This window comes from Raphanus sativus, chromosome 7 (assembly GCF_000801105.2).
Source record: "Raphanus sativus cultivar WK10039 chromosome 7, ASM80110v3, whole genome shotgun sequence".
In the NCBI taxonomy this organism is placed as follows: domain Eukaryota; kingdom Viridiplantae; phylum Streptophyta; class Magnoliopsida; order Brassicales; family Brassicaceae; genus Raphanus; species Raphanus sativus.
The window spans coordinates 25,679,149-25,706,220 of record NC_079517.1 but is presented as its reverse complement, the minus strand read 5'-3'; the positions used below and the strand labels follow the sequence as shown (position 1 = coordinate 25,706,220).

Below are 27,072 nucleotides of genomic sequence, written 5' to 3'. Positions count from 1 at the left end.
CCTTTGTTTGATAAACAAAAGAAACAATTTTATTCAACAATAAATTATAATCAATATAAGTACATATATAATAAAATTCTTTCAAAAAATATATTTAATAAGTTAGTTATTTTGGTGACAAAAAAATCAGTTAAATTTATTTCAAAATTCTAATCAATTATGTTGATGTATAATAATAATATTAATAATATTAATAATAATAAATAATAATAATAATAATATAATAATAATAATAATAATAATAATAATATTAATACCTATAACATTCTAACAAACATGTATATTTAGAAATATAATTCTTAAAATATTTTTAGTTATAGTGAATAAGTTACTTCTTTTATGTGTATATCAAAACTGAAAGAAAATAATTATATTTTTAATATAGTAAAATGAATAGTTAAACTATTGTAAGAATTTATAATTGTCAATAATAGTTTTAGTTAAATAAATCTAAAATAAATATGTATTGATAATTTATATATTCGCCCGCTCGTAGGACGAGTTTATCCTAGTGGCAATAATAGTAAATTGCTAGGGTGAGTGGGGTTGTTTTCAAAAGCAGTCTAAGAAGCTCTATTTATCTGACACGTCGCCATAATGGCAGTTTTGTAAATATAGTATTATTTGAAGGTTTTTCTTTTTTTTGCTTCCTTTTTAACTTGTTCAGAAACTCGTTAGGCGCTACGTGTGCGGCACACACAGATCTACCGATTTATTGAAAACGCGGGATAAAATCGGGAATACGCGGAGAAGAATTTTTTGTACTTTTTATGTATAACGTCACATTTTATACATATAATACAAAATTTTGATTAATATATATTTATGAAAGACACATCATTTATACTAAAAGTTATAGATTTATAAATACATGTCAATTAGATTACAATAAAAATTACAGTCCAAACAAAACTAACAAATTCTTAATAGTTAACAACAAATAGGTTATGAATAATATATATGTCGTGGTTATTGCTTTTAACAAATATGATATCGTAGCTTAGTGGAATATGAGCCATGTTATTAACTTATAGTTCACGTGTTCGACACTAGTGTTAGCGTCTTTTTTATTTTTTTATTTAATATTTATAACTAATGGCAAAGTTGTGATTAAAATCATCTTCTTCCCCAATTCTTTTATGGCTTGCGATTGATTTCTGCAAGGAAATTTTAGATTACTTACTCACTCGAATTCACAAACAAGATTATATTCAGTTTGGATTCACTTGATTTGAGGTTGAGAATGAAAGGTTAACGTTTTCTAGGAAGAGAAAATTCTGGGCTTCGAAATTTTTTAAGGAAACAAAGGAACGCTTTACACATTTAAGCGCCGATTTGCTCAATTACGCCGCTAATCCAGACAAATTCGCTTCACCGCCTAGCACCTTTTCGCCACGGTGACCCACGGATCAACGATTTTGCGTCCGAGTTTTCGGTAACGCGTCCGCGTTTTAGAACAAGTAAGGGGATTAAAAAAGCAGTATTATATTTGGAAAATTATTGAATAGAATAAAGTACTAGACGACATAGACATGTTCTTGGGAAGTCAACATGCCGTGGGACAAAGCAAAAGAGAGAGAGAGAGAGAAGAGCATCGTGTTCATGTTAACACATAGCACATGCTAAAAAAAGACATGATCCCAAAAACAAGAAAACAGGAATATGCATATTCGATATTAGTATCCCCTTCTTCCATGGCGGCCGCCTGCATTATCTTGCTGATATTCACCCTCTAGATACGCATCGAATTCACATGAAAAGAAAACACAAAACCCTCGGTTACTATAATAATAAGAAAAAAAGAAACTGGAATCCATGTCCTTTTTTAAACAAATCACAGACTAATTAACTCACCTGCCAGATTGGTCGCACGGTTAGCTTGAGCATCGGCCGCTGAATTGAATTCCTACAAACAAACACAGCTAACAGTTAATTTCCATCGAATGTATTAACAGTGAAGTTAACTACTGAATGGGATCAGAATCAGGGGGCGTTACCCTGGGAACGTGTTGAACATCGCATGAGTTAAACTGACTCATAAGCTCCTGTGCTTGTCCACAAAGCTGAGTCATTTTCGGGTCTCGGGTTGCCCATTCACCTCGAACCTGCTTGCCAATTAGTCAGATTTACTAACAGCACAACACAACACAACACAAAAGGAGACTGGAACACACATAAAAAAAGAGTCGGAACTGGACCTGCTTACAGACGAGCTGTGAATCACCCTGGACGCGCACATTTGTAAAGCCTTGGTTAAGAGCAGACTCGAGGCCAAGATTGAGAGCTCGATACTCAGCAACGTTGTTTGTAGCAACCCCCAAACCCTCGCGAGAAGAGTATATCACAGTGTTATCTGGAGCACGGAGAACGGCTCCTGCACCAGCTCTTCCTGGGTTTCCTCTTGAAGCACCGTCAAACTCGATGGTACAATATGAGTCCTGATGATTATTACATTTCACAATATTATTATTATTGTTAAATAAAAATAATGCAAAAAGAGAGGGAGGCTTAGAGATACTTTGGGAAGAGAACGATCCTCACGACGAGCCATAGCAAGCAAAGCAAAAGGGTTTCCTGCAAAATAGTAATTGAATAGTAAGATGAGCTAACAGATGCTAACAAGTAACAGAAAGATCTAACATCATATGCATGGTACAACTGTCAAAATAGATAACTAAGCAAAGCGAAACACGTAAAATGATTCGATCTGAGTTTTCGATAGAATAAAAGAGCAAGGAGGCTAAACAAATCTAGGATTCTCACGACGGCTGGGAAATTTTCTCTACGTACCTGATTCCGAGTGCCGCTCAAGAGAGTAAACAAGTGTAGCAGTGGAGGATGACCACGTCTCCTTTAGGTTTATATTTATAAACGAGAACCCTCCACCCCTAATCTAAACGAGCCCAATACTTCTCCTTTGGGCCTTTTCTAGATCCAATGGAACTATTGTTCACGGCCCCTTCTCATCGATTTATATTTATTTTGTTTCAGTTAATAACACACGCAGTATTCAGTAATGTGATATGATAGACTTCAGAGAACTGAGAACTAGTAGAAAGACAAATCCATTAACTTAGGAACAATTATAGTACCACGTCTTCTTACTCCAAACCATTGGTTTACTTTGGTTAACCAGTTGACTCTCACCAGTATGATTATAATTGGAGAAAAATCTTCTTATTCTTGTTACTTAATTTTTCTCTGAATAACCAAATAACTCATTTTACATTGTGTTTACTATGTATTTTTTTCCTTCGTTGTTGAAGTAGTAATATATTTGGTTTATGGCCATAAATAAACAGAAATTTTGTTTTTTTTTTTTGAAAATAAACTATTTTGGGCAGAGTCTAATTGGATAGACTGAGAATGCAATACAACGAGCTGCTTTTGTCAACCTGAACCTTTCGCTCTCTGTCAGCACTCTCTATCACTTTTATGATATTTGCATCCTGCAATTAAAAACAACAACATTGTTTAAGAGCTTTCTTCAGATAAAATGTTTTCAAATACCAATTATTTATCATATATCCAAGTTTTTCTCAACTGTATCAAGAAACTGACTAGTTCATACTTCATAGTTTAATTACTAACCTTTCTTGGTTGTTGAATAGTAGGCCTGACGTTAGCAACATCTCCAACCACTATCAGTGGCGGATCCAGAACCATAATTAATCGGGGGCACCTCAATAGAATAATTAACTCATATAAAAGGAAAAAAAGTTTCATAACTAAATGTATCTTACAAATTTATTCTACGAGATTCATTATTCTAGAATCTTTTCACTACTACTTCGTTTGTTATTTTCTCAAACAATTCTTTTTCAACAAAAACAAATAACATAATCATTTAAAAACTGATCACTTATCCGGTTCCGCAAACTAGTCTTCACGATTTTCATCACTGAAAAACATCTTCCACATTTGTTTTCAGTGTAATCTCTAAACAAGTAGCAGATCAAACAAAATGCTTTATCCTTTTTTACTATATTCTAACTAATCGTTATAGAGATCAAATCAAGCGAGATTGAATTGTCTCAGTTTACTTTTAAACAATGTTTTAGGAAATTCATGACCACGAGGTTGACAAGGATCTCTCATAAGATATTTGCGTCTTACCTCATCTCTCTGATTTAAAGGAAATTCGGTTATATCCTTTTCCTATCTCCAGGATCACTAGGTAAATTCTCCAAATCAACTTCAACGTGTTGTTGTTTGGAGAAGACAAATCATCTTCAGATACAATTTAACTTATTTTTCATTTTAATTTTTAATAGATTAAATGATTAATAGATTTGGAGATATAATTTAAAAAATAAAAAACATTAATTTGATTATTATTTTAGAACTTTAGATACAATTTTTGCTAATGCACAAAACAAAAGCTTAACATGTATATTATATAAACTTAAACTATGTATAATGTTAATAAAAATATTTTGAATAAAATGAAAGGAGTAAACTAGAAATATAAGGTTAAATATACATATGTTTGGATATTTTCGGATATCCATTCGGGTTCGGATATTACTCGTTCGAATTCGGATATCCAATCTCTCTTAAATCAATACGAGTTAGGATATTTTGATACTTCGATTCGGATTTCGGTTCAGATTTTTCGGATCGGGTTCGGGTGTGGCTTCGGATATCGAAAAAAGTATCCGCCCATAGTTAGTGTCGTGATACTAGATTAAAATTAAAAACTTCCATTATTAACTTTTTTTTTAGTTTTGATTGGGTTTTTTAAAACTAAACTTATCTTGGGCTACATTAGACTTATGGACATATAATAATAGTGTTCTACATTTCTTACTTATCCTGCAATTTTATATATACATAACTATTATTATATACAATTTTTTTTTTAAAGTAGTAGGGGGCACGTGCCCCCGTAGTCAACAACGTCCATCCGCCCCTCCACTATTATATTGTTAGTATTTCCTCGATCATCCCTCTCCGTTGGTGAAGTTGTTGAATGCCTCCAATCACCGTTGATTATATACTTGTAGTAGTATCTGCCACATTGTCAACGATCACCGATGTTATAAAACTAGAACACCCTCGTGATCCCTCGAAACCAACTGCTCGAAGATTATGGAACGTTTCTTGAGAATAAGTACAAATGGTAAAAATGGTCAAAGAAGCTTAGACTTTACTTTCCCTGTGAAAGCCTAACTTCTGTTTCAAAACGTGGACCACCCTTGTGCGTTGCCTTTATCGGTTCTTTCCAGTTTCCAGTGAAATCCCCAACCAACAATACATCCTCCCCCTGTTACATAGCAAACCGAGGTGCAAAACTTAAAGGGAAATTACTTAGAATAACACAAATCTTTCAACTAATGACTAGAATAACATACCAAAAAAAAAAAACAGAAAAAGTGAGTTAAAGTCTAAAATACCCAATCCTCAAATATATTAAACTAATTTTTAAACAATTATAAATATATTAGAAAAAGGAAACAAATAAAAAAGACATTCTCACGTTATTAAAAAAAAACAGGAAAACATTCTCTTCGTTAACGACGATGAAACCAAACACACAGAGAAAAGCCCCCTTTCCCCCCACGACATGAACCCTAAACTCGTCAATCTCTTGCGTCGATCTTCTTCTCACCCAGCGTCGATTTGATTACGCTGAGAATTGATCTTCTTCTCACCCTTCTCTGCCACAAAAAGCTCTGGCTTGAATCTCACCATGTGGGCAACAAAAGCCCTAAACTCCCCAGTCTCCTTTCTGAAATTCTGGGTTGTGTTGATTCGTCACTCCTAGAAGCTTATCTCCACTTGAATCACTTATATTCATATCTCCTGTCATCAAAGGTCCATCCCTCTGTCTTTTGAAACCTTTTTTTTTTCTATCAGTAAACTGGAATTTCTTTGCTAAAGAGTTGTTAATCGTGTTCATCATTCGTAAAGCCATAGATTGTGTAAATCGATTTTCATATTTGAAGCAATTTTCCAGATTGTCTAAATTGCTTTGATAAAGAGTTGAACTTGATTTAACTTGATTTACTAATCACTCATATACTTGATTAAATAAAGTAGAAGTTTTTTTATTTTTCATTGGGTTATATGTTTGAAAATTTAGATAAGAGTTACATCAATCCCTCTTGATTAACTAATTGTCTAACTCGGTTTTCATATGTTTCTGCATAATATTGTTTTGAGTGTCTCTCTTATTACATTCTACATTTTTTTAACAGAGATGAGTACATCGGGCTGTCCGAAAACATATCCAAAAAGACTGTATCAAGAGGGAAAATGCCCACTGCAACATCGAAGCATGAATCACAACTGTCACCTGTCAACTGTCACTTAACTTCCAACTACAGCCTCCAATCCAACACTTTACGATTAAAAGAGTCGGCGTTGAGTACTCGACATCATAATCGAATTTTTGCACTATCGTCAAGATCTTAAGTCGTGTTTTTATTGCAGACTTGGAGTCAAAACTTTGGCCAACAACTATATCTATAGAATCCAGTTGTTGCCTAACATGAGTGACTACCTTAGCCTTTTTTGATTTTGTCGCTGACCAAATATTTGGCTTGCACTCCTTCTTCATCTCTGTCTCTACTTCTGGAGTTAATCCGTACGCTATAAAGTCCTCATCATCTGATGTAGCATCATCTGAATCATCGCAATAGTCAAATCGTTCTCCGTCAGTGCCTGTGTCTTCATCATGATTATAATCAGATTGGATTTCCATCAGTGTCTGTGTCTTCGTCGTTTTCATGTTGCTTCTTAAAGAGACTTCCACACATAGATGAACTTGGACAGACTTCTGTAGATGGATGAAACCTTGAAATTGCTGAAAATTCCTAATTTTAACTGGAGGTGTGTCACGAGTTAGCTTCATCAAGTTTTTTCTGCTAAGCATGTAACTCAAGTCGAGATTGACATGGCCTCTATCTAATCTGTAGTCCTCATAAACCATGTTAATCATATTTTCCAAGCTTGTGTCATCATTCACTGGAATTACTTTGCTTCCTCTTCTGCTATCAACGTGAAACATCCATTTATCCTTCTCAAATAACCACTGGCCACAAACGACTTTAACATCCATCATCAATTTTTGGGGATTATTTTGAAAGAAATCAATTGTCAAAAACAAGACATCGTAACTTGGAGAAAGACATAACTTGGAGAAGAAAAGAGTACGGCTAAACCTAGATTTTAATAACTGTTCCGGTTAGTGGTCGGATTTGGTTCAATTAGTAACCCAGAATTTCCTAATTTTAATTAGTAAACCGATTTTCGCGGATAAGTCTGCTACAACATCAAATTCCTTGAAAGTCTGCCATGTATGGTAAAGTCTGCCATAACGTATGGTTCAGTATGTTAAAGTCTGCTAGTACATAAAAGTTTGTTTTGTTAACTCACAAGTGTGCAACAAAGCATACTTGATTCGGAAAGTTTGCAGTTTTATAAACGAAAAAAATATAAGTATGTGATCTCATCGACATGAAAGTCTTCCAAATTATGAAAAGTATGTGAGAAAAATATGCTTCCCGGTACGAAAGTCTTTGAAATATTAGAAATATGCCATCAAATTACGAAAGTCTGCTATAAAAAACTGCCAATTAAAAACAAATTTGCTATTAAAATTAAATCAACCATAACTTGCAGTAGACTTTTCTTTAAAAGTCTGCAACGATATAAAGTCTGCTATAAAAAGTCTGTGGAAAAAAATAAATCTTTTAAGCAATAATAAACCTACCGTAAAGTATTGCAGATTTTTAACAGGAGACTTATTTATATATTGCGAAATTATTTATATTTTCTGTAATTTTTTTTTTAAATTTTTTTTTTGTTAACAAAGAAAATGAGGGCATTTTGGGCATAAAAAATAATATAGTAATTAAAAAAATTTATATGTTATTCTAGTAATTATATCAAAATTTGATGTTATTTTAGTAAACCTCCATTTAACTTAAAACATAGAGGCCATCCGAGTTTTTATTAACCTTACAGATCATGATGAGGTTCCTGCAAGAACAAATAATAAAAGCGTGTGAAGCAATAGTCACCTCATGTCCATTCCACACAAAGGTGACAGCGTGTGTTGGAGGTTCATCATGTTTGCCATCGTCCACCATTGCAATTAGATCCTGTTGCCCAAGCAATTGCAGGTCTGTGATAAAAATAAATATCAGTTAATGAGGTTTGAGATAGTTCAGCCACCGGAGCCTACAACTTTTCCCCGTACGTTTTAGACCTTATTATATACATGGAATTTATCATCAGAAACATAACCAATTATCTCAACCTATTTTTGATAATTGTACAAACTTTTTAATATAAAACATAAATAAGATAATTAAAGTATATATGATTTTGGTTTACCAGAGAGGCTTTGGCGACGGAGTTCCAAAGACCTTCACCATGATTAAGGATGTAATTAAAGAGGATCAAATCTTCTTCCATAGTTCACGGCCCTTTCCTCAGTCTTCCTTCTTCTTCTTTTTGTGATGTTATTTCTTTCCCTCTCCCTGTCTTCTTCATTTTTTTCTTCTGATCAGTTCTTTCTATTTTTCTTCTGTTTGTAGTTATGCATGTGTGTTTATTTCTGTCACGACTGATCAACAACTGTTTTCTTTTATAGGGTTGTTGTGGCTTGTGACCATGGTGGCAGGATACATATATGTGAAAACATATGTATACAATTTTTAATGAAAATATGTAGTATTTTATTACAAAGATTAAAATAATAACTTGCTTATTAAGATTATAGCATTACTTAAATAATTAATTAAAGAGTTAAATGAAATCTCGGCGTGATTAGTTCACGTCCACACAAATCGAAGAAAGTGAGAAGGAAGAAAGTACAATATTAAATCAAAGCAAAGCTTGACAGAAACATGACTCATCTATCTTATTAAAACAGAAACATTATAACTTTTTCTTGGTGGATTTTTAAATTGGACATTACATTATTATTCTTAGTCTAACCTTTCATTTAAATATTTTCTTAAAGAGTTTAATATCAACTATCTATCATTTAACTCCACTATAAGATCTATGTCTATGCATCTATTAAACAAAATATCTGTTCTTTTCGTTAGAGTATACTCACATTATCATATTTATATTACATCATAGTAAAAATATAATAATCCCTCTCCTTTATTATAGTCAAATAAATACAATAAATGTCTCCAATATAAATATAACACGAGTCTAAGTTCTTAAAAATAAAAATATAAATAGATAGAAACAAAAATAAATATTACACATGTTATTAAAAATATAAATATTACACGAGTAGATTGACAAAAAAAAAATACAAATATTACGCTAATCCTTTTTTTTGTCATCAACTTATACAAACTTAAACTGAGTAGGTTGACAAAAAGATACAAATATTACATGAATCATTTTTTTTACACGAATCCTTAGCCAGTCATTATACAATTTTGACTATTTTGGTCTGGTTATTTCCTAAACAATTGATTCAATTAACCAAATAACTTAAGAACACGTTTCCTCCCATCATTAAACTATAATTATCTTAAAACAAAACCCCTTTTAATTAAAAAAAACAATTATTTGGAATCAAATACTGATGAATCTTAAAATTTTAAATAGCTTGATACATAACTTTTGAAACTCAATAATAAAGATATCATAATATATTTTCTTAGATGTTCAAATAATCGAGGTTTGCTTTGCATATACACTAACTTACTTCAATAACAGAAACATCAATTTATACTTAAAAAACGATTATTGGAAAACCTCTTCACCAAGTTGAGTCTACTATGCCTAAAATCTCGGTTACAATCAAATATTCACAATCAAATTGTCAGATTTGAAAAATCATGAATATGGAAAACCCTCTTCTCCAAGTTTATTCTACTATACATAAAATCTCGATGTCAAGAGATTTTGTATTTATTATATCTGATTTAATAGGTTAGAAAATATACATTTTCTCCCACTAAAATGTGTATACAAGTACTTGTCTTCGTATTCATCATTGGACATTCACAGAATTTTTAGAAAAAAACCCCAAAAACACAATGTCAAAACCAAATCGTATTGGTTGATATTATATTAGTGTTTTCACTATACAGTCAGTATAACATCTTTAAATTAATAATATATAAATTAATATCTCTATAAATTAGTATAATTTCATAGTTTCAAATTGAGTTTTTGGTTCAATTAGTATCTCGATGAATTAATAATATCTATAAATTAATAAAAATTATAGTTTTGGTATAGTCCCAACATTATTAATTTATAGAGGTTTCATTGTATATCTCTAATACACCAATGAAAAATTATTAATAGAAAAAACAGTTTTAATATTGTTCTTAAACAATATGTTTTAGACAAACTCAAAATTATATAAAACCACATTATGTGAAAAGGACAAATTCCAAATTGTATCAACTATTATAGAATATATGTTATATGTTAAAAATAAAAAATAAAATCCGCGCGGTCGTGCGGATCATGATCTAGTATCTTATACATGTTGAATAACGACTATTCCCTGCCCTCTCTCTATATATATTTGTCCTAATCAATATTTAATTAGTATTCAAAACCAGTGAAGGTCTTTTCTGTTTAAAATTGAACTCGATCAACACATTTTTTTTACCATACGTAGAAATGTAGAATAGATAACATTTTCTTAAATGTATTTTATTTGATCAACACTTTTTCCTTTTCACGTGTGTGATTATATTTTACTTTTATAATAAGAAAATTTCAAAAAGAAGTGAAAAGAAAGAAAATAGATTGATAGTTAATAGCGTATGCTTTTGGCCAATTAGTTGTTATATTATTATTATCATGTTAAATTTGTCTACTTATTTTACAAATTAAATTAAAAACCAAAAATATAATTATTTTTTAAAGTTTGTTCTAGTTTCTAACAATATGTCACTTCAATTATTTTTAACAAAGAAACATCTAACTAATAGTTGTAGCTTTAATATAAATCTAATATTAAAATTTCAAAATTGTCTTTCACTTTTATACACAGTCACACACAAAAAGTAAAAGAGTATTATCGTAAACTAAGCTTGCCATCATCTACCTTTGTCGTGGAAATTCATCCTCTATCGATGACTCAAAAAAACCATTTTTTCCAAAAAAAAAATAATTTTATCTTCTCTTATGTGTTTGCTTCTTGAAATTTTCCGCGAAAAATTTCAAATTTCACACAATCAAATTTTGAATTATGATCTGTATCAAAAAGGGTCTCTCTAACTAATTTAGAGAGTTAAGAGTAAAGAAATATTGGTGTAGAGAAACGGTTTAAGCGCATAGTTTGCTCTTCTCCTTCATCTATCTTCTCGCTTTCCACCTTGTTCATGTTCTTCCTCAATCATGGCAATCAGTTTTTTTTTTTTGGTAATATTAATCGTGGTTGTGTATATATGGCTGGTGTGTTTGTTTATATATATTTGGTTGCGTCTCTGACTCCTTTTTGTTGCAGTTTTTTTTGATAGATTTAGTTGTGTCTTAACATTGCTTGTGTGTGTTTATGGCTGGTGTGTTTGTTTATGATAGATTTAGACTTTGTTTCTTAGTTATTGTTCAATACTATTTGCATCATTCTAAAAAGTCGTAACTCATTATATTTTTTTTCTTTTTGTTCTTAAAGAAAATGAGCTAAAAGAAGAAGACTGAAAACAATAATGTGCGTGGTAAAAAATCCATAATTTTTCACTCGCCAATCTCTCCATCTTACTCGTTTGAAAACCATATATTTTTATTCAAAATATACTCTAGTCTATATTTTCTTTCCAATTGCAAACACTATAACTCGAAGATTGAATGATGGATATGTTTTTTTGCAAATTTACATTTTCTGCAGGATGTGCATGACACTTTTGTCTGGATATGAAAAAAACTATGAGTGATTAAGAAACACTTCATGTGAGTTGATTTTTCACTATCTGCATATGAACTTGTTCAAACATATTTTCCTATATAAAGAAGGCTTTTACTATATTTAATGTAACAATTATGTTTCTATTTACGTTAGATTTTTAATGTAATATTTATTTTTCTTAATAGAATATTTTCTATTTTTTATATTATATATTTAGTTATTCTAATTTTCTTGAGCAAATTGGATCAGTGATCGATTTCTAGGTTTTTCATATTTTATATCAAATGATAATATTATGATAGATGTTTAATGTAGTATTTCTATTTCTTATATTGTATATTTGTTTTTCTTATATTGTATATTTACTTATAAAAATATTTGAAAATAATAAAAATGTTAAACTATACATTTTTTCAGATAGATGTTAATGCAGTTTTTACATTTTTATATTGTATATTTACTTATTATTTATTTTACTTATATTGTATATTTACTTATTCTAATTATTTTGCTTTTATATCAAACTGTAATATTTCCACAGATGTCTAATGTAATATGTATATTTCTTATATTGTATATTTATTTATTTTTATTTTACTATATATTTTTCAGATAGATGTTTTATACTTTATATTTATTTATTATTTACTTTTATTATATTGTATATTTATTTATTTTAATTTTCTTTATTTTATTATATATTTCTTATATTGTTTATATTCTCCTATGATTTATTTTTCTTATATTTTATATTTACTTATTCTAATATTATAATAATTTGTACTTTAATATTTAATTTCTTATATTGTATATTTACTTATTATTTATTTTACTACGCATTTTCAGATAGATGTTTCGTTTATTTTTTTATTTCGTATATTGTATATTTACTTATTTCTATTTCTTATATTTTATATTTAATTATTCTAATTTTTTTTATATCAAATGATAATATTACGATAGATGTTTAATGCAATATTTATATTTCTTATATTGTATATTTAATTATTATTTATTTTTATTTATATTGTATATTTAGTTTTGGTTTATTATTTTTATTTGGTAATAATATCACATCGCATCTTTTGGAAGAAAACAATTTTGCTGATGTAGACGCTCCAAATTTATTTTTATTTATTCTAAGTTTTTTTTTTGTAACACTATTTATTCTAAGTTTATAATATAATTTTAATGTTATATTTGATTTAGTATACATTTTTAGGTTGTTGTTTAATTTAATTTTTAATTTTTTATATTGTATATTTACTTATTTCTATTTCTTATATTGTATATTTACTTATTCTATTTTTTTTTGTTTTTATATCAAATAATAATAATACGATAGATGTTTAATGTAATATTTCTATTTTTTATATTGTATATTGACTTATTATTTAGTTTTCCTTATATTGTATATTTATTTTTTAATACTAATGTCACGTGTCATTTTCTGGAAAAAGTTTGTTTCGCACATGTGGACGTTCCCTGGAACTTTAAAAGCGAACTTAGTATAGATTTATGACTACTATATATATATCTAATCTATTAAAACTGAAGTACAAAAAGTACATAGTCCTGAGTTTTTCACAAAAACTACAATAGCATGCCACTGAACTAAATCGATGGTATCATTAATACCAAACCTCTGAAAGTCAATTGTTTTATTTGACCAATCACATTGATTAACCGACGCTGATAAACAGACGCAAACATTATAACCAAATCTCCTAAATTCAATTCATTTATTTAACCAACCAGTAAGTCCAATATATGAATTTAATTGCCACAAAATATCATCCATCCTCATTATTGTAGTATGCTGCATTAGAGCAACCCCATCAACGAACTGGTGAGAGGGGTTCATAAAGATATTTTTTTATTATTTTTTTTGTTTTTCGGTTTGATTTATTATAAAAAAACATAAGCGAACCAGTTGTGGGCCGCTACGTGGCGTGGGGCCCACAGAATAGTGATGAACTCGGTTCACCGCGAAAAGCTCCCGCGACCTCGGTTCACTGCAGACACATTATTGTACTATTTTTTTCTTGGTTTTTGTGTGAACTTCTCTTAAAAACCCTCAATGGGGATGGTTTTATAACCCATCTACGGCATACGTGAACCATTTTAATATCACAAATAGTGTCAAATAAAATTCATCACAACACCTATATAGATCTTTGTACTTTTTTTTTTTTTTTTTGCTAAACAAAAAGGGTTAAACCCGGGTCAATGATGACACAAGCCTAACCCCCGGGTGGAGGTACAGCCCACGGATAGACCCTCTCCTGGGCATTCAAATGAGTCGAAAGCAATGGACCCATATCCGTGTGGCCAGTGGGAATCGAACCCGGGACCGTATTGAGGCCGAAGATCTTTGTACTTGGATTACAATTTAACTAACGTTCGCAGAAATCATATATGTGGTAGACAAAGATGATGCTATATCTTGTGGTCAAGTCGTTTTGAATAGATTACGAAAAAGTATTACGAAACCGGTTATTGTGATGGTAAAACCAAAGTTCAAAATTAAGTGAAAATCATTTTTTTGCATCAGTGGAAATCTCTTGAGATATGGAAAATATAAATAGAATATTAATTAACCAAGAAAGATCAGTAATTAGTTACTATATTATGTGCCAGATATTCTAACATTAGCTAGGATTGATTAGCATATATTTGGTAATCGATATCATCTATTAGGGGTGGGCACTTTACCCGATATCCGAAGCCGCACCCAAACCCGATCCGAAAAACCCGAATCGAAATCCGAACCGAAATAACAAAATACCTGAACGGTATCGATTTATGAGAGATTGAATATTCGAACCCGAACAGGTAATATCCGAACCCGAATGGATATCCAAAGATTACCGAACATATATATATTTACTTTATATTTCTAGTTTTCATATCTCATTTTATTTAAAATATTTATATTGATGTCACACATACTTTAAAATTATATAATACTAGATTTTGACCCACCCTTTAAAGGGCGGGTATATTTTTGTCTTATTTTTTTAATTAATTTTTATATTTTATTTATTATTATATTTGTAATTAATTATTAATTAAATTTAATTTGATGTAATATAATTTTGGTAATTATATTAAATATGCCAAGTTGCATAGCTACACACATATCCATATATATTTCAGAAATTTTTTTTAAACTTTATTTCTAAAGTTTGCAACATATAAATTTTTCTTAGTTGTTACATAACGTAATTAGTTAAGAATATTTGTACCCAAAAATTCCGAACCGGAATCACCGCGAAAATCAAAGTCCCATCCTTAGTGTTTTGAAATCCGATCTGGACCTGCAGTTGAATCGGTAAATTTGATGACTCAAAATAAATCTGATTTGGATTTTATTAAAAACCAATATTTAAAAACAAAGAAAACCCGCAAAAAATCACTAAAATCCGGAATCCGTTTACCGGTTAAAACACTGGTTAAACTAATATATAAATATTCGTGAGTTTTGATATTTTTTGTATGTCTTAAATCTTAACTTGTTAAAAATAAATAAATAATCTAAATGCAGTTAGGAAACAAATCGTAAAATGCAGTTAAGAATTATATTGATGCTTGTCCAAAAAAAACAAAAATTATATTGATGCAGTTTTGACAAAAAAAAAAATTGATGCAGTAATGGATCCGATTTTGCCAGCCCAATTAAGAATTATATTGATGCAATAATGGGCCCGATTTTGTCAGCCGATATTAGCAGTTATATTAATTTTTTAAAAGTGTATTAAAAGTGTCTTTCATAGCAGTTATAAAATAAAAAAGTGGACTAAACATATATCAATAGGGCATGCTTCAACTTTAATAGTATTGATACAATATATTGATGTCACACATACTTTAAAATTATATAATATACATATAATTACGGTGAAAAAGATTTGATATTCACTTAAATGAATATCAAGCTTTTAGTTTCATATATTAACAAAAGTTGCATCCAAATTCTAAAAATAATAGCCAAATGAATATCATATACATATGTATATTATATACATATAACCACACTAAGAACAAGAAATATACATATAATTATAGCCAAATAATAGCCGTAATTATATGTATATTATATACATATAATTATTTTTGAAATTTGAATGTCTATTTATTTTTGAAATTTACCTCCAAGTCTATTAGTAATTCAATCTATTAAAAAAATAAAAAGTCAGTCAATCGAAAACTAAATTTTTAAATACAAGAACCTTAAAAATGATTCCTTTAAAATCTAAATATCCGAATCCGACCCGAAATAACCGAATCCGAACTAAAAATACCCGAACCCGACCCGAATTTCAGAAATACCCGAACGGGTATTATACTCCTATACCGAAATACCCGAAAATCCGAAATACCCGATCCGAACCCGAACGGGTATCCAAATGCCTACCCCCTATCATCTATACTATTAAAACACAAGGCCCTTTTTTGAAGTGCCCTTGGAATTTTCAAATATTTACCATCTTATGCCACTGCATTTATTTTAGGCTATGCTTTTGATTTATTGTTTTTTATTTTTTTTTAAAAACGCAGGTAACAATCACCTATTTTCGTGTAATCTGTTTTATGATTAAATATATATATATAATGCTTAAAACCTTTAGTTTAAGCCATTTATGTAGAATTGTAACAAATATAACTGCGGCTATGTCACTTATTACAACAAGTTGACATACCTTCAATCAATACTATCAAAACAGGGGCAATATTTATCGACTATGTTTTGAACTACAAAAAAAAAAAATTATAACAGTCCAACTAAAATAAATACATTAATTATTATCACATAATAAAATAGTGAGATATTATTCGATATGCAACTGATTCCTACATACGTGCAAAAGAAAATCGGTTTGATTAAATATTTATATAAGAAACGTTATATGTTTTAAAAACATTTGAAAAAATACTTAACTTTGTTTTTTTGTTTTTATTATCATTCCACATACTGAATATATTAAAAACAAGTTTTTTAAACAATATTAAACAAGTTAAGAGTTATGATATAAAATAAAAACATATCAAGACTTAAAATATATGTGTATTTAAATGTATAATGTGAATACTAAAGATAAAATTTATTTAAAATAAACCAAAAGTAATATATAAATTGTAATAAATTATAACAAAATAAAATAATGTTAAATCACATCAACTAATTTTGTTAATATATTTATAATCCACATGATCATTTGATCTTTTTATTTTTGAAAAATAATTATTTGTAACGTTGAATTAGTTATATTTAACTTAATTAATATTAAATATACATCATGCCTAAAACTAAGGAGATAACTAACTAATTTATTATTTTTAAACTAATGACTATAATTTAATTAATACGAAATTTAATAATAAATTAATTATATTTTAATTATTAATGTGATAAATAATGATATATATCTATTAATTTGTATATATACAGCTATATATTAATCCAAATGCAAAAAAAAACAATTTCTTCAAAACCCTCACTAAATATATAAAAATATAATTCATATATTTAGAGTATTAAATTAGATATACATACATATATATATATGTGATAAAAATAGTAATAGTTTGATACTATTAATATTAAGAATTTATCCAAGCATTTTGGATTTACCAAAGGTTTATGATTTATCCAGGGGTTTAGGGTTTAAGATTTAGGGTTTAGGTTGTATACGATGAAACATGTTAGATTGTTTAACCGTTAAACCATTAAAAGATATACACAAGTCAATGAACATTTTCGTCTTACAATCGTTGGTTCTAACGTAAATCAAATGGTACACAATGTAGTGAACATAATAAAATTTACAGAGATCTTAGATTTAAACTTAGGAATACAAGATCGAAAAATCAAACGGTAATTGAAAATGGATGTCACACAAAAATCATTAGCAACTTCTTCCATCTCAAATATTTTATACGCGAGCTTTGTGTTATTGTTTGTTTGGTTTTGATTATATTATATACTCTTTCTATAAACACATACTAGATTTTGACCCGCGCTTTGGAAGCGCGGAATATTTTACGATGAAAAAAATCACTAATAACTTAACAAATATTTTGGTAATTTTTAAAGAGTATGTATTTAAAATATTTTTTGCAGCTAAATCAGTGTTTTTAAATTCAACCCGATTGTGATTATACCGGTTAATCCGAAGATCTGACAATTCAATTTAGGTTTTTAAAATATTCATATTAAAAAAAAATCACTAAAACCCGAGATTAACCGATTGAGCTGATGGATGACCGATATGTAATCTAATTGGATTTAAATTGTAATAGTTTCATAATTTGTAATCTTATAATCCAAATTTTAAAGTTCATTATTTTGCAATTTATGAAATTATAACGTTTCTACAAAATTTAAAAAAAAAATGATATATATAAAATAACTAAGATTAATTATTGTATTGTTTGGAAACATTGATAGTAGTATAGAAAATATATTGTTTGGAAACATTGATAAAAGTATAAAGAAATAAGTATATTGTTTGGAAACATGGATAGTAGTATAAAGAAAGGAACATTAGTAATTTAATGTAGGTTTAACTATAAAATATAAAGATGTATTTAATTTAAAAACTTACAAAATAAATGTTAGGTCCAATAAAATGTTTCTGTTTTAATAAGATAGATATAACATAATTTTAGATGGTGCAAACCTTCAAGACTAACAATTATTTATTCAGCTGCAGCCTATTGTAAACTACATATCATCTATTTATAACATTACTCTATTTAATATATGTAAGTTAAATTTCTTAACATTTGGGTATAAACATAGCATATTTGGAATGAGCATATACAAACAATATTTTAAATATTTTTAAAAGATAACGATATTGACAAAATATCTAGAAGATTAACAATAAGATTTTGTTGTTATAACATTTTAGACAGCGTTTCAAAACAATTATACAAAAAGCTACAAATCGCTTCAAACCATTCCAAACCTATTAAAATCAAAAACTGGCGTTTGCGGTTGCGGATGGTTGCGAAAGGTTGCGAATGGATAAAAATATAAAATATTTTTTTTTCAAAATATTTTATATTTTTTATCCATTCGCAACCGTCCTCAACCGCATCCGCAAATCGCCTCAAACCGCAAAAGTTGGCGTTTGCGGCTGCGGAGGGTTGAGAATGGATAAAAAATATAAAATATTTTTTTCTAAATATTTTAAAATAAAAAATAAAAATATTATAAATAAAAATATATACACATTTTATATAGTAATGTAAATTCATAAACAATATCATAATTTGTTTTATAAAAACTATAAACGAGCTATTCATTAGAAATTTTTAAAAATCAATATTCATACATATATAAAGATATACACATATATAAGAAATGAACCAAAATATTCTTTTAATTTTTTTAGTATAAATCTTCAAAAATATATTGAAATTATAACTTTCAACTAATTAAAAATTAAATAAATAAACATAATATTATTATTAAACATATTATATTAATTATTATTATATTTTATCAAAACAGTATGTTTTTATATTTTTATAATGTTATAATATGTTTATATTATTAATTTATTATTAAACCGCTGCAATATCACATAATCAATCAGTCACAAATATCCCGCAAATGCAACAATTTTCAAACGTTATACAAGTCATACAAAACGCTACATAACACTTGGAACCGCAACCACCCGCATCCGCAAACTCTGGTACCCGCAACCGCTGCGTTTGAACCAGTCATGCTCTTAATGATAACTAGATTTTGATCCGCGCTTTAAAAGCGCAGAATATTATATGAAACGAAATTTCATTTACAATATTACAACATTGTCTATTTAACCTTTTTGTATTTAAATCCGCGCTTTTAAAACTCAATCTAGACCCGTATTCTATCTATACCAGCAGTCGAACCGGTAAATCCATTAAACCGATATATAGTTCAGTTTGGGTTTGAAGAAATAACCATTATTTAAAAATTTGATAAACCCGCAAAATAGCTAAAACCCGATGCTACCAGTTTAATCGAAAAGTGATCGATATGTAATCTAATTTGATTTAACTTATTATTTTTATAATTTAATTTCAATGTGTTCATTAGATATTTGAATACTTATCAATTTTAATTTATTGTACTTTTTATTATATGTGGTAGCTCCAACTTGTTATGAAAAACTGATTAACTATTTTTATATCTATATTATTAAAACTAAAGTACAAATTAGGTTTGTTTGGAAACATGGATAGTAATTTCAAAAAAGAAGTTTGTTTCGGAATATTGATAGTAGATTAAAAAAAGTTTATTTGGAAACATGAATATCAGTTTTAAAAAGAAAAAGAAGTTAGTTTGGAAATATAGATAGTAGTTCAAAAAAAATGTGTTTTGAAACATGGATATCAGATTAAAAAATAGGTTCGTTTGGAAACATAAATAACAATTAAAAAAAAGTTTAATTGGAAACATGAATAACAATAAAAAAATATAATGTTGTTTAAAAACATGGATAACAATATATTAAAATTTTGATTTATGTTATTGAGAAATTTCGGAAATCCATTATATTATGATAAACTATCTATTTGGGCCACCTTTAAAATATACGAAAATGAGGTAATCTAATTATCTAAAAACATATTTTATCTAAAATAATCATAAAATAAAATTTAAATTATATACATATTTCAAATCAAAATAATAATCTAAAGTTGATTTATATCAAAAATTGATTCAAAAATATACATATATTCAAATTTTTATTTTTACTAAAATATTATCCAATAATCATTATTAAAAAAATGTTTTCAATATATATAAGACACAATACAAAGTCCAATTTCATAAACAAACTTAAAATATGGTTATTATATTTCACATTAACCTTTTAAAATATGATATATGTGATTATTTATATGATAATAAGTATAAAATACTATTAATTATATGATTACTTATATAAAAATACATATAAAATATGATCAATTACTTGTGAGTGTTTATGTTACTAAGTTTTTGAGTAGAGGTACGGGCGTTCAGATACCATTCTGGTTCAGTTCGGGTCTATTTGGGTTTGAGGTTTTCCAGGTCAAAAATTTCAGCCTCATTCGAATATTTTCAAATTTTGCTTCGGATTCAATTTGAATCTTTGCGGGTTCAGTTCGGGTTGGGATAACCCGTTTAAATTATTTTTAAAATTTTAAAATTTATTATATATTTTAAATTTCTCAAAATATATAATTAAAATAATATATTTGATACACTAAAATTGTGTCTTTCCGACTGCAAGCAAACAGTGTTGATTGTAGTACTTAAGATTCAATCCAGAGGACCAGCATACACTTTATTTCTATGGGATCAAAATTAAGCTAAGACAATATGGGGTTTTGATTGATTTGGTAACTTGCAAAACAAGTAAAATAATGCAAATGTAAATTCAATTTAAAGAGAAGCCAGCCTAAGGTTACTTCATCGGGTGTCAATACTTGTGAGCTAAACAATTATTCAAGTGCTAATAAGAACAGTCTAGAACTCGGATCACTCAAGTAGAACAGTCCACTGTCGTGGTACTGCTCCGTATGCTGATCGATCTCACCATCTAACTGTCGTTGAGGTGATAAGCGATCGCAAGCAATAGAGATCAGGTCCGATAGGTTCACAAAACACCCTAATATCTACTTTCGCTGATTAGGGATGCAATGCTCATTCATAACATGTCTAGCAACCTAAGCACTTTTGATGATCAGATTAAACCTATGATCTAACATTAAGCGGTCAGTTTAATGCAAGCAGTAAGAATGGTTATGAATGAAGACAATCGAGTGATTCACTTATCTATGTTTAGCTCACGAAATCAACACCCTAGAACCCTAGACAAGCTAGCCGACTACTCAGCCATGAACAGAGAAAACACACAGTTCATAGATGAATAATACTGCATAAATATAACAGAAACAAAGAGAGGGTTCAGGATGATCTTCTCTAAAACGAGAGAGAGAGAGATCCTTCTCCCATTACAAGGTATGAAATCACAAAGCAAGTCTCCAATGGTTTCTTCTATGAAAAGAAGCGTAGAATAATAATGAGAAAACAGAAAATATGATATATCAAAGCCACAGGCGGCTGGGAGAGAAAAAGAGGATAATTAGGGCAAATCCCGAAATAATAGTGGTTTCCATAAAAATCTCTGCCGCTGGAACAATCACTCGGGTTGTTCCGCTCGATCAGGAACAATCGTCAGACTGTTCTGCGTAAAAATCACCAAACTGCACTGTTTTCTGCCTCTTTTGTTCCAGCAGGTCCATCTCCTATCTAGTGCAACTCCAGACCTGTAATGACTCGAAAAGGACTAGAAAGACTCGATAAAGACTTGAAAACCAATTAGAAAACATATATACAATGATGTATAAAACACCATATATCAATTCCCCCAGACTTAGATCCTTGTTTGTCCTCGAACAAGACCAAGTATCAAGAACAGGGAGAAAGGTTTGAAAGTGTGGGAACTCTCCTATTCTCAGCAACCATACCTTAACCACGAATCTCTGAACCATACAAGCAGTAAACTAGGACAACACACCCTTACCAGAACTCCACTGACTGCTGTTCAAAAATCGGCTCCATACTCTACATCTCAAACCTGAAAAAGCAACACTATCGAGACAGAACTCCCTACATTCATTTAAGAGCAGCGTGAGCTTCTCATTACAGGCACTATTCAGGGTAGATGGGCTAGGTGTGGAACAGGCTAATTTTATGGTGGAGTTAAAGAGTGTGTAGGGGCTACCAAATTTTCGTAGTGGATGCAGGATATCGCACAAAATAGTCGTGAGAGGACGGCTCCATTGATGTCCACAGCCCCTTACTCGTTTTGCTATCTCAGGAGCGACTGTTCTTTTCGTTCGGGAACAATCATCAGACTGCTCCGCTCATCTGTCTGCTCCGCTCATCTGTCTGCTCCTCATCCCTTCATATTGATACCTACTCTTCTGCTCGACCTTCCCAATGGCTCATGTATCCTGAATTCTTCTCCTTCTCCATCCCCATATGCTAAATAAAATGAAAGATAGTTTTTTTTTTTTGTTTTTTACCAAGATGGTGGGGTGACGAAGAAGGAGGTAACATTTGATGTTTGGATTGCCACTGGTGGTTCTTCTGGTTCAGATCATTCTGGTTCTCCACCCATGTTCTTGCATAGCTCATTGGTTATGGAGCGGTTGCTCCCTTAATCTGCTTGTTCTCCTTCTGACTGAATCTGCGCAGCAGTAACGAGTAAGAGGCTGCGTCGATCCTTTCCTCTCCGACCTTTTTGCACATATCTGCACATACAACACTGAAAAACAAATGCATGAAGGTGGAATAAAGGCTAAGGCGCAGGGTGGGAACTAGCTAAAGATGAGCTAGCTACTCAGAAACAACAAGATGGATATAAAGGATAAGAAGTCCTGAGTGTAGTTCTCGTTTCCCTGATCTAGTGCCCATAACAAGAAGAATTTCAGTCAAGATTAGGTTCAAGTTAGGTGGAGTTGAGTCTACCCAGTGTAACCTGATCGGCTGAGAACTTCTGGAGAATCAAGTGAGAAATGTCAGGGTGTTCCAGGTCCACATGTGTGTCTTTCGGCACTGCTAAGGTCACTGAATAAGATAACTAAAGCATGAGGTGGTTAATGATCAACACGGAATAAGGTCCTAATTCCCACAAAATTTTGACTGACTCAATCCTGAAAACTGACTCAAAAGAAAAACAAAAGAAAGAAACGAGTTAGTAAACGACGAAGACCCTCCCCCAGACTTACTTCACAACGTCTCGGTTTGAAAATAAATCAGAGAGAAGGTGAAAACAAGAATTTACAATTTTTTTTTGTCGAGATACTTACCTGGAGCGGGTGCTCCGAAAAATTCTGGGTGTTCTATCGCCAGATTTTCACCTGGGCGGTTGTTCTTGGCTCCTGCAGAACATGGAGCTCCGTTTCTGCAACCCAGAATTTTTTCGAAGTATCTCGAATTTTTCTGCTTTTTGACCTGAAACTCAATAAACTAAAACGAAAATAAGCAAAAAAAAACAAAACCAAGTTATATTTACACTTACCAGTGGATTGCCTCCCACCAAGCGCTAAGTTAAAGTCACTAGCTTGACTTGGTGACATGGATCAGTCGGGTTGAGCATGAGGGCTTGTTCCAAAACAAGCTCCACAATCAGACATGTTCAGCTTCAAAACTCTGTTCAACAACCCTTTCACAACAGCTTCTCCTTTCTCTTTCAGCTCATCTGTGAGAATAACTCTGACCTTGGAGCAAGGTTTAGAGGTACCCTTGCACTTTACCTCATATTCAATGGATTTCTCATCACACATGCAAGGTATCAAAGTCATGGTAGGATCTTTCGTGGCCTTTTTCTTCTGGACTTTTACATTCACCTTAGCATTCCCACTGAATGTATGAGTATTCGTGTGAGGATCTCCATCCTGGACTTCCTTGATCTCACTGTTTTTACCAAGCTCCTTCCTTGGAACAACCTTCAGCTTTTCTCCACAGAACACTGAGATACAAGAGGCGTGTAGTTTCTAAAATCTGGTGGGAACAGCCTGATAGAAGACATTCTTGTTGATGTGGGAGAAGGAGACTCTCTTATTAGGCATATCAACGATTGCTCCCACTGTAGCCATAAATGTCCTTCCTAAGATTAAAGGCATCTCATGATCCTTGTTCATGTCAACAACCTGAAATTCAGTATGGAGAACACAGTCCCCAACTTGGACAGGAAGGTTGCGAATGGTGCCATAAGGAACTGCTCTGGAAGAGTTTGCAAAAGTCAGAGTCACCTGAGAAGGCTCAACATTAGCAATACCCAACTTCTCTACAATCGCCTTTGAGACAAGATTCACACAAGATCCAGAGTCACAGAGAGCTTCATTAAATTCCACTCCGGCAATGGAACATGGAAAAGCAAACTTTCCAGGGTCATCAACCTTAGGCAACACCTTCAGATATGTAGGTGGAATCGGATAAGGAACCTTAGGAACATAGACTCGCACTGGTGGAATATCAGTAGATCCGTCAGGAGCGGGATCAGTCGCGGGAGCAGTCGCGGGAGCAGTCGCGGGAACAGTCGCGGGAGCAGTCACTCTAGAGCTAGCAGACTGCTCTAATCTCTGTTCTGCGCCCAGAACAGCCTCAGCGAACAGTTGTTCCGCTTGTTTTTCCTCAGATTTCTCACGTCTCTGCTCGGTTGCATTACAGTGCTCAACCCTACTAGAATTCATCACACTTTTTCCAAGAATGATCTCTTACTGTCTTTTAACAGTTTCAACAGTTTGAGCAAGCTGAACATCAATCCTCTTTATGTGGTTGCTCACATTATCATATTTTGAATTCAGCTCGGTGAACATGCTGTCCATCCTGGTGTTGATGTCTGTGGTAACCTGATTCAGTGCCTTGACCTGAAGTTGCTGGCTCTGGAGCATCTGCTGCATCATAATGTTCAGATTTTTCAGATCATCTGGCGGACTGTTCCCTGCAGTCGGAGCACTCGCGGCTGGAACAGTTTGCTGATTGCTCTGCGGGATGGTGTTCTGATACCCAGATCCTTGTGCCTGGTTGTTCTGCAGTATCTGATCGACCTTAGCTGTTAGCTCATCAATTTTTCGGATTCCAACACTGTTCACTACCTTGGAGCGATCGCTCTCATTGTTCTCATTAGCAGAACTAGCAGCCATGTTCTCAATAAACTCAAACGCTCCATGATTGGTCTGAGTCATGAAATATCCTTTGCTCGCACAATTTAGAGCACTTTGGTATTTCCAGTCTACTCCATCATAGAAAATGCCCAAGAGGTAATCAACATCAAAACCATGGTGAGGGCACTCTCTGCGGTAGTCATTGAAGCGCTCCCATGCATCACAAAAAGGCTCATCATGGAGCTGTCTGAATGAGGTGATCTTGTTCCTCAATGTAGCTGTTCTCGCCTTAGAGTAGAAATGGTTGAGGAACGCTGATCGGACCTGTTCCCATGAAGTGAGAGAGCCGGTAGGGAGAGAGTTCAACCACCGTGCAGCTTTGCCATCAAGAGAGAATGGGAATAGCATGCACTTGATGTAGTCTGGTGGCACACCATTCGCACGAGTGAAACTACAGACTTTTTCAAAATTCTCAATATGCTCCATTGGAATTTCTGCAGAGAGACCAGAGAACACCTTTCTCTGCACCAGATCAATCAAAGCAGGCTTGATCTCGAAGTCCTGTCTGGTGCAGAGTGGAGGAACAATGGCAGAGCGCGTAGTAGGAATGTTCCGTGGAAGGTTTCTCTCCCCGATTTGAGCAGTCTGCGCTGCTTGTTCCTGCCGCGCGAGAGCAGCCTGTTCCTGCTGCGCGAGAGCAGCCCGTTGAGCAGCATCCTGTTGAGCTTGGATGGTCTGCTGCATCTGAAGCATCTGCTGTTGCATCAGTTGCATTGCTGCAGCGAGATCATCCTGATGGCCGTGATCACCCATGGTGGTTTTGGTTGGCCTTGGTTGTTGTCTGTTTTGTCTTTCTAAACCTTGCGATCTCCTGCAACAAAGAGAAAAGAGAAAGTTAGAGGTCTTAGACTAAATAAATAACCGAAAAATAAAGGTAAAAAGATGGTCCCCGTCGCAACGGCGCCAAAACTTGATACACTAAAATTGTGTCTTTCCGACTGCAAGCAAACAGTGTTGATTGTAGTACTTAAGATTCAATCCAGAGGACCAGCATACACTTTATTTCTATGGGATCAAAATAAAGCTAAGACAATATGGGGTTTTGATTGATTTGGTAACGTGCGAAACAAGTAAAATAATGCAAATGTAAATTCAATTTAAAGAGAAGCCATCCTAAGGTTACTTCATCGGGTGTCAATACTTGTGAGCTAAACAATTATTCAAGTGCTAATAAGAACAGTCTAGAACTCGGATCAATCAAGTAGAACAGTCCACTGTCGTGGTAATGCTCCCTATGCTGATCGATCTCACCATCTAATTGTCGTTGAGGTGAGAAGCGATCGCAAGCAATAGAGATCAGGTCCGATAGGTTGACAAAACACCCTAATATTTACTTTCGCTGATTAGGGATGCAATGCTCATTCATAACATGTCTAGCAACCTAAGCACTTTTGATGATCAGATTAAACCTATGATCTAACATTAAGCGGCCAGTTTAATGCAAGCAGTAAGAATGGTTATAAATGAAGACAATCGAGTGATTCACTTATCTATGT

General features: G+C 31.6%; 2 protein-coding genes and 1 non-coding gene across 3 annotated transcripts; 1 reads left to right on the top strand and 2 right to left on the bottom strand.

Annotated features, from left to right (window-relative positions):
• Positions 1 to 1,483: 1,483 nt before the first annotated feature.
• On the bottom strand, positions 1,484 to 3,666 carry LOC108831562 (uncharacterized). Its single transcript, XM_056991501.1, has 8 exons — positions 3,592 to 3,666; positions 3,396 to 3,449; positions 2,791 to 2,893; positions 2,519 to 2,574; positions 2,199 to 2,438; positions 1,998 to 2,105; positions 1,855 to 1,906; positions 1,484 to 1,732 (listed from the first exon to the last, which is right to left on the bottom strand). The coding sequence occupies exons 1-8, from the start codon at positions 3,664 to 3,666 to the stop codon at positions 1,677 to 1,679; spliced, it is 744 nt and encodes a 247-aa protein (XP_056847481.1). The 3' UTR covers positions 1,484 to 1,676.
• Positions 3,667 to 4,645: 979 nt separating this feature from the next.
• On the bottom strand, positions 4,646 to 8,532 carry LOC108834122 (phosphoglucan phosphatase LSF1, chloroplastic-like). Its single transcript, XM_056990652.1, has 4 exons — positions 8,344 to 8,532; positions 8,028 to 8,131; positions 5,154 to 5,266; positions 4,646 to 5,012 (listed from the first exon to the last, which is right to left on the bottom strand). Exons 2-4 carry the CDS (start codon positions 8,094 to 8,096, stop codon positions 4,862 to 4,864), a joined length of 333 nt encoding a protein of 110 aa, XP_056846632.1. The 5' UTR covers positions 8,097 to 8,131; positions 8,344 to 8,532; the 3' UTR covers positions 4,646 to 4,861.
• A 17,153-nt stretch (positions 8,533 to 25,685) lies between these two features.
• LOC130498169 (small nucleolar RNA R71) lies at positions 25,686 to 25,792 on the top strand. Its single transcript, XR_008937091.1, has one exon. It is a non-coding gene; the product is annotated as a small nucleolar RNA R71 (small nucleolar RNA).
• The last annotated feature ends 1,280 nt before the right edge of the window (positions 25,793 to 27,072 follow it).